The 12244-nt window shown below is 41.7% G+C and overlaps 1 protein-coding gene across 1 annotated transcript; it reads right to left on the bottom strand.

Annotated features, from left to right (window-relative positions):
- Positions 1 to 5531: 5531 nt before the first annotated feature.
- On the bottom strand, positions 5532 to 10013 carry nyx (nyctalopin). Its single transcript, XM_068734828.1, has 4 exons — positions 9992 to 10013; positions 8451 to 8737; positions 7311 to 7615; positions 5532 to 6360 (listed from the first exon to the last, which is right to left on the bottom strand). The coding sequence occupies exons 1-4, from the start codon at positions 10011 to 10013 to the stop codon at positions 5532 to 5534; spliced, it is 1443 nt and encodes a 480-aa protein (XP_068590929.1).
- Positions 10014 to 12244: the final 2231 nt, after the last annotated feature.

Raw genomic sequence — 12244 nt, 5'->3', positions numbered from 1 at the left:
AGGAGGCAACATTTTTGTAGATGTTTGTTTTAAAGAGACAGTACTGTATCCCGTCCTCCCATCGCATTGTAGTCCTGTTGGGTGTTGTGGTACTAAACCATCTGTAGAAAAGACACTGTCAGGGTATTCTGCCTATCAGCAGAGTGAAGTAAAAGCACACGAAACGCACTGCAATGTCTTCTCATCCGTAGATCACGTCACCATCCCTCATTATTTATTCTGTCTCCTTCTTTTTCTGAGCTGTAAAGCTGGGCTTCATTGTGTCATGATCCCATTCAGCTTTTGGTACAGTTACATTATCACACACACACACACACACACACACACACACACACACACACGTACGCACCTTTCTACTTACCGACCAGGTACTGTCTCTTCTAAATAAATCCATTAATGTTTTAGAGGTTTGAATGAGGTTATCATGCATGTGGACATTTGCAAGCTTCCATGCTGTCAGTCAGTCAGTGTTCCCAGTGTCCCTCTGTAAACCTCCTGGAAAGAAAAGAAGACAAAAATATATATATATATATATATATATATATATATATATATATATATATATATATATATATATATATATATATATATATATATATATATTAAAAAAAACAAATTAAAAAAAAACATTCCAGCTGTTTGGAAGACTGAACTCAAGGGAAGCAAGCGGGGCAAGAACAAACGATGAGCGCCGGAGCCAGATGTTGACTTGACACCTATGCACATCCCTTGCATTTCAGGTGACATTTCTAAACCACAGATTTATAAAAAATAATTACAAAAATGATCGACCACGTAGTGAGATGTTTGTAAAAAAAAAAAAAAAAAAAATCTAATAAAAGTCTCGATTTCTCTTTGATTTGTCATACACACGCAAAAAAAAAAAGGTAACATGTCACCTTGTTCTTCATTTGCCATTTCAGAAATGTGATGTCCAAGAGTATTAATGTTTCAACCAAGTTTAAAAATTGACGAGAGATTAAAATACTGATTTTTATTCTGCAACTGTGTAACTGTCTGCGAAGGAAGCGAACACCATCCACTCTGCGAAGGTGACGACTCTGCGAGGGAAGAGGAGGCGGCGTGTGCGTCTGAGTAACGAGTATGAAGCCGGCAGAGCGACGTACAAACTGCCCCTTGTGTAAATGACTCTGCAATGATAAAAGTTCTTCAGTATGAACAGTTTTTTAAATATATTTCCTTTTATGTGTTGGAAAAGTGAACCTTGGAGTGTCTCTTTGTTTTTTCTTTTCCACATGAGCACGACACAAACCATCTGTCCTGAGATCCAGACTGAGCTGCAGCACGAAGCACAATAAGCAAGTCCAGGTTACTGCAGCAGTGGTGGTTCTGGATGAGCCGACTAAACCCTTAACTTTGGGTTTTCATTACAACTCAACCACATGCAAAAACATCACAATCAGTCCAAAAGTTATTCAATGTCAGTTTACTATTTGGTTTCCTCTCATAAAGGATAAAGAGAAACTATATTAAAACAATAGAAATAATTCACATTTGCAGTTAATTTGTTTTTTGTTTAAGATAAATGTTGAGAAACAATTACTCATTAAAAATCATTAAAGTAGTTTTCTGAATCTGAATACTTCATCCAACAGAAAGATTTACAACTATCACCTGATTGAGTCTAATAAAATGTAATACTTACAATGTTACAATATTATCCTGAGCTGCTAACATGAATACTGGCAGAAATACTGAAATTCAGGAAATGAATATGGACCGTCTGTTATCTTGTCTTTATAAATTAGCTCATATTTTGTGCAGAAATCGCTGAAATAATTATGATAAATAAATCTGCCAATTATGTTAAAAAATTACAGAAATAATTATTAATGACATTTGAGAATCTGGAAACAGTATTTTTTGTATATTTTTCCTTAATAAATAATCATTTAAGTTTTATTCGGATTGATTCTCTGGAAAAGATGCACGGTCTCCACCACCATAGAGGCTCTGAAGATTCATAATTTTAGAAGTAATTCTGCTGATTAATAAAAATGTCAATGCGTTTTATCACTTGGTAAACTCTGTGCAGTATTGGTTACCATACCCCAGTTTAAAGTGAGACAGTTTTTCTCATTTAAGCTCAAAGATGAATTACCAGACCTCTGCTCTTGTTGAGTTTTACAGAAGAAAAATACTACAATAATCTCAAATTCTGCAATAAAAACAGAAGAAAAGAAAAACAGAGTCTGTACAAGCAGAGAGAATTCAGTAATCCAGTAAAAAATGGATTATTGAGGGCAAATGGATTATTGAGGGCAAAAGGTGTCGCCAACTGAATCAGGGACGGCACACGACTAAAGAAATAACACAAAACAACCCACAACAAGCAAACATGTAGCGTCAGCCACACTAAAACACAGCTAGCTCAGGTTCTTACCACCAACATATCAGGAGAATCTGCATCATGACTACGTTTGAATCGCAACAGAAGGTGTTGGAGCATAAAAGTGAGCATTCTGGTGATGAAATCATCGTTTTAATCTCTTTTTTCTTTTCGAAGAAAGGTCATGCATATTTCAGGTGAACTCAGCTGACTTCTCAGTGAAGTGCTGCTTTTTGTGATTTCAATCAGTCCAAGTGAGTGATTAGAATGAATGGCAGGCAGCCTGAACACTGTGTTTGACTGTTGCCTAATCCCATAGCATTAACATCTGAAAAAGAGACACAGTCGACCGAGGACAGCTGTGTCTGTAAGTGTGGGTCAGAGTATAGTATGTCATAAAAAATGTCATAGTACAGTATTTTAAAAAAAGTTCTAGCACAGTATGTCATAAAAACATAAACTGCAGCACAGTTTGCAGAATAGTCCAAGTGTGCAGCGCCTCTCTTGCTTTTAAGCACCTCAGCACACAGGGGACGGGGGGGACGGGGGACGGGGGGACGGGGTTCTCACTAAGACATCTGTTTTTGCTTCTAACGTAAACATCTACAACAGTTCCTGCAGTAAACATTTTACAGCCGATCCTAATCTACCGATCCTGTGGTTTACTACCTCTAAGTTAAACATTCTGTGATTACTTGTTTCCTTTGAAGGAAGCTGTAGCAGACGTCCTATGTTGTCTTGTCTAACGTTGAATAAAGCACATAGGAGAAGTGGCAGTAGAAAAGTACTTGGAATGTTCTATCACATATGTCATAAAAAAGTCATAAAAAGTCATAGTATAGTATCAGTGGATGCATCTTCACCTGTATTTCCCTTCAGTACTTTATGGACTCAACGGTTGGAACTGATAATACCATTTACAACCACAACAACTGGTTCACGTTTCACCGACTCAGCGACTTTACATTTTGAATGCTTTGAGTGTCAGTGAACTAGTTTGGATAATAAGGGAGCCCTGTCTTCTGTCCACATTGCATATATCTCACTTATGTTGTGTGTACTAATATTCATATCGTATATATATTTATTGTTTATACAATATATTACCACTACACACATGTACATTACTCTGCACTTTACTGTTTTTTTACACGTTACTGTTAGATGCTGAACTGAATTTTGTTGGCTCGGTACTTGTACGATGACAATAAAATTGAATCTCATATTAAATCCAATCTTATCTAAAATAGGTTTTCGCATGATCTGCCAGTTATTTACACATCCAGGTCCCATCACACATTATAGAACATTATCCATGCAGGACGATTCCTAGTCTTGAATTTAAAAGTCTCACTGTTTCCAATTCATTCCCCAGGATAGGGCTGATATACTTCACCAGAAAGTCCTTAAAAAGGAGCTTGAATTGACAATTTACTTTGGTAACAATTAAAAGAAAACAGAGAGACACGACTCAACTAATTATTCCAAATGATGACTTACATAATCACGTTGTTTTTTTAGTCAGTTCAAAGCAGGTAACATGAAAATGCAAAGATGTGCATTTTGTCTACAGGACAGACAAGCACAAGTCCACAAACACAGAGAAAAGAATCCAAGAATAAATTAATATTAACTTCAATATTAAGATCAGTTCTTCCAAACATCTTTAAGCAGTACTTTTGAGAATATTATCAAAACAAGTTATAAATCACAAACAAAAATCAAATACCGTAGCTATCGCAGAACATTATTTCTATCTTTATTTAATAATTCCTTATAATTAGTGCAAGTCTCTTTCCAGGAAACTGGACTGGACCCGCAAAATGAAGTGTTACCATATTTTCCTACAGTACAGTTGCGCTGTGAGATTCATACCAGAAAACACCTCTTCCATATCAGCCAGACAGAACTAGACAGCTGCATGAGAACAATGGTGGATGAGAAGCAGCTCCCAGCCTCCCCAGTTGTCTGGGGCCAACGGGCCAGTGTGCAGATTAACTGCTGTTCCCCGCCATAAACGGGTCGACTCCGAAAGAAGTCACTGAGCAGGCACGTCAAAAGTTCAACAGCATTTCCTTTTTATTTTTTATTTTTTTATTATTTAAAAAAATATATCATGTGACACAACGTTTTGTCTTAAAACACCAATGAACCGAATCACTGACTGTCCAAACCAAACTACTAACATTCACCGGGGTCCAAAGGAAGCAGTGGCTGGTGTTAGCACAGGGGTATCCTTTAACAGTCCAGCTACAGACAACACATCAGTATGCATGTGTATATAAAAACACAACGAACAGTATGCAGAATATGTGGCAAATTAATAACAGTTCATTTGATTGGAATGTAATATACCTGAAAGCTTTTTTTTTTTTCATCCCATTATTAACATGCTCTGACACTTTTCCCCTCCCCCATCCACAACCTGACATATGGCAATCACACCCACCACACCCCCGGCATAGAGAGAGGTGAAAGCAACGAGAGAGTCCCTCCATTACGCCGTAACCTACACCAGCAGCAGCGGCGGCACTGAGCCGCATGCAATAAGAAGATTAATGCATTTATGGAAAAGCTGGCGAACCTACATTTAGAGCTGAATGAATACAGAGGAGCAGAGAGGACATCTGTTGAGGAGATAACTACAGGAGCTCTTATCTTCTTCAACTTTACACACCGATATGAATCAAAATACCAAAAACAAAACACTCGTAACAGACTATATGCAACGCTACGGATATTACATAATATGAATTGAAATTGAGCGTTAGAACAACACAAGGTGGAGGTTCACATATACATTTTCATCACTTTGCCACAGTAATCAACACTCTGTGATCGTAGAGACGAATCCCGCACAGCTTTGGCGTAGCTGCTCATGAACCAGGATGAGAGATATGCATCACATATATGAATCTATAAATATCATAGATTATTGTAGCTCATGCGAAAATAAATCCCGCCACGTCAAGGTCAGCGTTCCCTCTGAGGATGGCTGGTAATATTCAGTTTACCGAGCTGTTACTTCGACAGAAAGAAAACCTCCCATTCCTATGTGCGGCAGTGCGGACTCACACCGGCAACCCGCACGTCCTCTGTGCTTTCGTGGATAAATGAAAACATCTTTTATCTCGTCGGCAATTTAAAAAGCTACTAAGAAAACCCCCTTTTCCCGCTGTTCTCATGTGCAAGAAAGACAGTAGTTCATATCTGACCGGCCGATCAGATCAAAGACGAGCCACACTGCCACGAAGCAGAGAATGGATGGGCCGGCCTGGGCCCGTCGCCCTCCGACCCCTGCAGAGAGCTGCCCGTCCTCGGGCCCCTGCAGGGTCCCGTTGCGGAGGCTCTCCGTGCCGTTCCCCATCTCCTCTCTGATCTCCTGCTGGAGCATCTTTGAAATGAGGCTGTTGAAGCGGTTCTCCGTGGTGGAGGCGATCTCCGACGAGGCCGTGGTCAGGTTCAGCTCGCCGGGGTCCACGCACGAGCCGTTCACCTGGGCGAAAACCACCTCGCTGAGATCCAGCCCCGCCACGGAGGAAGGTGAAGCACAGGGGATGTCCCGCACCAGCTTGTAGCTTTCCATCCACTCCTTCAGCCACTCCAGGGAGCAGTCGCACTCCCAGGGGTTCCTGAAGAGGAACAGGCGGCCCAGAAAGTAGACGGGCCGGAAAACAGGGAAGGGAAGAGAGGTGAGGTTGTTGCTGTTCAGGTGCAGCGTGATCAGGCTGGTGAGGTTCTCAAACGTGCCTTCCTCGATGTTTAACAGCTGGTTCCTGTCCAGGTACAGGACCTCCAGCTCCACCAGGTCACCGAACCAGGTCTTGGACACGTTGGTTAACTGGTTCCCCCCAAGGTTGAGCATCTTGAGGCGGACGAGGCCTTTGAAGGCGAGCCGGGGCAGATCGGACAGCCGGTTGTCGTTGAAGTAGAAGTTCTCCAGACGCACAAGGTCCTGAAAGGCTCCGTCGTGGATCACGTTGATGCGGTTCTCCTGGAGGTTCAGGTACCTAAAATAAGAGGAAGACAAGATGTTTAAAAGACCAAACTGAGGACTTTAGGCAGATTCTTTCACCATAGGCCATTTCGCCATAATTCGCAAATCAGGTACTTTCAGGTCAACATATCTTCAACTAGAGATGGAAAACCGACCAGATGCAGGCAGACGTGTAATCACAAATATTAAAGGAATGCTTAACAACACCCAGAAATCCTGCATAAACCAAAACACACAGAAATAGTCAAATACTTCTTAACCCAGTCTTTAACCTCAAGCCCATTAATCCTCCTGAAGATTTAAATCTTTAAACACAGTTCCTCTTCTATAAACACTCATTTCCTGAAACAGCTGGACACAGTCGTTCTTACCAAATATTACTCCAATAGGAGGAAACAGCGCATTTGCTTTATAATAATACGCAATTTTTGTGCTAGTGAGTAAAGAGTTTATAGAATGGAAAGAGCTCAATTGCAATTGAGGACAAAACAATAACTACATTTCTTACCATATGCACATTTAAAGTTATAATTGACATCTTTTTGATTGATGATTTAACTTAAAGAGCATTTTTGTCCATTCAAGTCTTGAACATGCTGCCAGTCAACATTGTCTTTGCAGAAACAGAGCGAGACTTTTACTTCAAGAACCCACAGTACAGGGAGTATTTCACCAGTTGTTGCTTAAAGGTACTACTACTGTTCTATTCTGTAGTATTATAGTGGGAGTATATCTTCCAGCCACCAGTGGCAACACTGTACAGTGTGACACAGCTAGTCATTTAGGAAAATATCTTGATTTAACAGGATTTGATGTGCAAATTCTTGTATTTTGAGACTTGACATCTGCCGAATGTAATGTTTACCTTCTTAAAAGTCACTAATAACAAGATCTAGTTCATATTTACTATTACTAATAAGTAGACTATTGGTGAGTTAATTCATCTTCCAGCCTGTGACTCACTTGAGACCACCCAGGCCCAGCAGGGAGTTGTAGGCCACCGCCTCGATCTTGTTCCTCTCCAGGTAGATGTGAGTCATGTTCTCCATGCCTCTGAAGGCTCCGGGGATCCTCCTGAAGTTGTTCTCAAAGCAGAGCACCTCCTTCAGCACCGGTTGCTCGAGGAAGATGCGGTCAGGGAGGTTGAAGAGGTTGCAGTTTGAGATGTCCAGGCGCACCAGCTTCTTCAGCCCCGTTAACGTCCGCGTATGAAGGTAACTGATGTAGTCGTTGTTCGCCATTTTCAGCTCTACCAAGTTGCCGAGGCCCTGCGGGTTCAATATGCAGAGTTCAATATGTAGTTTCACAAGGTGCTGTAAAGATTACAAGACCCCCAACTAAAGATATCTTCAGACAAAGCTACAAATCAACAAGACAAAATACTTCTCTGCAACAGAGGGCTTCACAGGATACAACACAACACTTCTGTGGAAATAAGGACCATTGGTGAACAAACAAGCGTCTGTTTTTTTCGTGCTTTTTAAAAAAACAATTTTTTTAAGAGGTAGTTTACTCTGAAAGCTGTTATCTAACTGAAACCTATCGCTATCTAATCATACAGACACGTTTGGTTTTACTTGTTCAGGTTTGGAGGTGAAAGGTTGCACAAAGCAGCTCAAAGCTCTGAACAAAATTGTCATTTTGAGATGGTTTGAGCTCCACCATTTTAATCCCATTCACCTCCGTTGTTTTTGACTTAGTGGCAAATTCTCAAAATCTCAAAAGCTAAGCAAATAAAACATTAACAATCCACAACTCTGGATGTCACATGGTGTAAGTAAATAAAAGGTTTTTTTTGTGTTTTTTTGCTGTTGTTCCGAGAGAGAAATCAAGAGAATAGAGAGTGTACGCTTTGCTTTCTGCTGGAGGTAAATATCATGAATCCTTCTAGAGTCCACCACAGAAGGAACGTCAGCCTTGTCCTTCATATAATGGAAACCTGCCTGTCACACACTACTGCACACCGTCCTAAACTCCCAGACAACACCTTGCTTTTCATTTTTCAGTACAAATCCCTGAAAACATGTTATTAATAATCTCTGCTTCTCTTTAAAAAAAGAAAAGAAAAGAGCAACCAAACATCAACACAAAACCTCAGCGGACCTTGAAGGCTCCAGGGGTGATGAAGGAGATGTTGTTGTGGTCCAGAGAGAGAGACTTGAGGGAGGGCAGGGTGCCGAAGGCTCTCTCCGACAGGAACTTGAGGCTGTTCTTGTCCAGGTTGATGGCGGAGGCCTCGCAGGGGAACTCTTTGGGCAACTCAGCGAGGCTGGAGCGGTCGCACAGCACGCTGCAGCTCTTCTCCTGTGTGCAGGAGCAAGAGGCCGGACACGCCCGCACACAAGCCCAGCGGGCCAGCACCGCCTGAGGCAGCAGGCACAGCACAGAGACTGGAAGAGCACCGGAGGGAGGGTTCAAGCATCAAAACAACAGTCGGTCCTGAATGCTGTGCTGCAAAGAAACCTCCATAAGCAGACGGAGACAAAGATGTCTTTGCTCAAAACATAGGATTCTGGAAATAAGCTGAGACGTACTTCAAGTAGACCTCTAATGAGAGTACAGCTTAGATCCACAGAGCTCTCACAGAACCTTTAGACTACTCTTTATCACAGATTTTAGGATCAATACTACCAAATGCAATGGGGGCTGTTTGTGTATCAGGACAGAAAGTGTTTACAGTAAACACTTTGGACTGCAAACCTACTGTATGTCTATTTAAATGTTGTGTGCTAAGCTAAGCTAAGCAGCTGCTGGCTTCATTTTGAACAGACGAATAACAATTGCTGGAGTTTTTACGCTCACATGACACCAGCCTCTCCTGGTACACTGACGGTGAAGCAGGAGTAAGATTATATTTTGGATAATAAGCAGCACTAGTTACAGCATTACATGTAGGATTCTTTCAGACATTTTGGACTGGTCACAGCTGGTGTTAGTCGTGATACCCGAGTTTGACAAGTCAAAATGTGTGAAAGCTGTAGAACAGCTTCTAAAAGGATCTCATTTTTATGTCAATTCGTTTTCACGTTAGCTTTACTCAACATTTCCTCATACACATATTCTGCAACAAGATCTGATCCCCTCAGTCCACATTTTGGCTTTATTTATAGCTTTTATTAAACCTGCTTTTTAAACTTTTCTTTACTCCGATTCGCTGCAAAGAAACTAAGAAGCTGCAAAAATCATATCAGTAAATTTGATTTGAGGTTTGAGTCACGTTGAGGCCTAAACTGTCTCTTTACGAGCCGCTGGTGAAACGATGATGTGATTAAGACAGAGCAGCTTACATCAGAGATTAGCCCCATAACAATAGGCATTGTCTGTGCTTCGGATTTCACCTCGATCCAGTTCACGTTAGCTTGCGTTCGCCACCGCCTTTTAGGCTGATCAGTCAATCCTTGTAGATGAAAATGTCTTTGATGGAGTCAAACCAGTGTTTACTGGATGGCTCATTGGAAGAAATTCTAAATTTCTTCTTTTTTTTTTTTTTTTTTACCTAAGCGATTATTATTATTGCATGAGGATCGACAGTGCAACTCGGCTTCTTTCCCTGAACCAGTTTAGGCTGTGAGAGCATTTATACAGCTGAGGATGAGGAGAGAAAAAAAAAAACACAGTAGAGGAGTGAAGGGATAGAAACTGACCAGTGAAAGTGATGACAGTCATTACTGTAGCCTCTCATCTGGGACATGCCAGGATTAACGGAGGTCTGAAACGGCACAAAAACAGCACAGCAGCACTTAGTGATGAACTGTCGTGAATTATATAAATAAACGTCCCAAAGCCTTGTTGTTGAAAGTCTGCAGGTGATTTGAAAGACATAGTTTCAGCTCAAGTTTGACTCTTTAACTTTAACTAGCGACAAGTTACAATCCTGTAAAGAAAAAGACAAATCTCTGTGGAAGCTACTTTACAGAACATCACAACTGTTAACCAACCAGCTGAAATGGAAGCGACATACCTGTAGATCTTTCCAGACGGTTGCATCCATGTGTGTTGAAAGACGAGGCCCCAGTGTTCCTGCATGGGTCCATCCCACCCGTCCCGTCCGAGTCTCCACGCTGCACCATCAACCGCATGACGGATGCCTCTGAATGACTCTGTCCTCCAGCAAAAGTGTGTGCGGCTGTGAATTTACACTTCATCCTTCCCCCTCCCCTTCACCGCGTGTGTTCCATAACACACACACACACACACACACACACACACACACACACACACACACACCAAAAAGCCATCTCTTAATGGCAGTCAAATCCCCTGGATGGAGTGATGGATGGAGCTGGGCGGTCGGCAGGATTACAGAAGTAAAGCGAAGCTCTCGGATCAAACCGCCGAGGCAGAGCGGTAACTTGGAAACACACAGATTACACCGACACACACTCGCAGCATGAAGTTGGACATACAAACTTATCAGAAATGCAGATGTTGAAATGGATTAGGGGATCAGCGCACCAGCGGCGGTAAGTGATCTGATGGGAGAGGCGATCAATACAATTTGCTGACTAAGATTACTCTGCTGTTCAAGCTGCACACGGACCACCGTCTTCCTCCGCAGAGCTGGAAGTGTGAAACCCGACTGAAAGGTCCCTAAAACAGTATTTTTCAGAATGACACAGATATTATACAACAGGGTTTTTAATGGGCGTCACTGGCTCAGCGGTTATAAAACCTCAGCACATTAGAGGCCATGTGACCCTTCAAGAGTAACATGAAAAAAAACAACTCCCAAAAAGTGGTTTGGTAAACATGGTTTTCATTGCACTCCCGCCATCTGTAGAGGCATCAAATACAGGTCAGCTTTCTTTTCTGTTGTTGATCATTTTCACCACACAAACCCTAATCTCTGCACATCTGGTTACCATTGGAAGAGTGAATGGAGACAACTCTCTGGATTTGATCGTCAGGGGATTCAGCTCACCTGGTCCGACTGCAACACTTCTACAGACTAACGCTTCACACGCGATTGTTGAAACCATGAGCACTAATATGCTGCTACAAAAGGCCTCCACTCGTACTGAAAGACTTTCCAAAAAGATTTTTTAAACCTGGCATTTTGCTTTGTTAAAGCACAAAAGCACAGGCCCTGTTTGACATAGTAGAAAGATGGATGGATTAATGAATGGGCCTACTGGGTGGTCAAAGGCCCCGGGGCCCAAAGTGTCAGGGTCCCTCCCTGGAGACACGCATCGACCATGAAGAGATGCAAAATGACCACAAAGAAACAAAAACTAAAAAGACAATAAAGACACACAAAACAACCACAAAGAGACAAAAAGACCAGAGAAGATGCACAATTACCTCAAAACACAAGACACAAAATGACTAAGAGGCAAAAAATGTCTTTAAAAAGGCACTAAATGACTAAATGGACACAAATAAAAAGAGGCAAAGCCTCACAGAGTCAGTGAGTCTTGCCGTTATGTGGGAGAGGTGTCGGGGCCTTTTGTAGTCTGTGCCCAGAGACCCATTGACTCATCTGTTAAAAACAGTAACGGATCCGTTCTGTTCAAGCGTCACAGTAAGTCATGACAGGAACCTGAAACTGCTAGATGGAAGTCAGCCTACATTCATTTTATTCGCCTGGCTCTGAGCACAGGAAAGAGCCACAGAGGTTAAGTGGGTTGAAGTACATCGAAGTATGTTCTGTTTTAGTAGCAAGCCTTTTTCTTTCCCTCTGCAACATCTAAATTCCATGAGTTTAGTGTCTTTCATTTGCAAATTACAATTTGTTTCTCACATTTTTGTACGTGTGCGTTTGCTTAAAATCACAACAGAAGATGTACCTTTAAATGTGGTGCGGATGCATTCAATGCAGTGTGTTTATAGTCACAGTGATGAGACGGTCACCTGGGGATCATTGATCACTTCTAGTGACTTGAATATTTTGTCCTCAC

The sequence above is a fragment of the Cebidichthys violaceus genome, unplaced genomic scaffold (assembly GCF_023349555.1).
Source record: "Cebidichthys violaceus isolate CVI_PGR_0920_01 unplaced genomic scaffold, fCebVio1.0.p SCAF_11, whole genome shotgun sequence".
Lineage (NCBI taxonomy): Eukaryota > Metazoa > Chordata > Actinopteri > Perciformes > Stichaeidae > Cebidichthys > Cebidichthys violaceus.
Note: the sequence above shows the minus strand (reverse complement) of the source record. Positions and strands in the feature narration are given on the sequence as shown.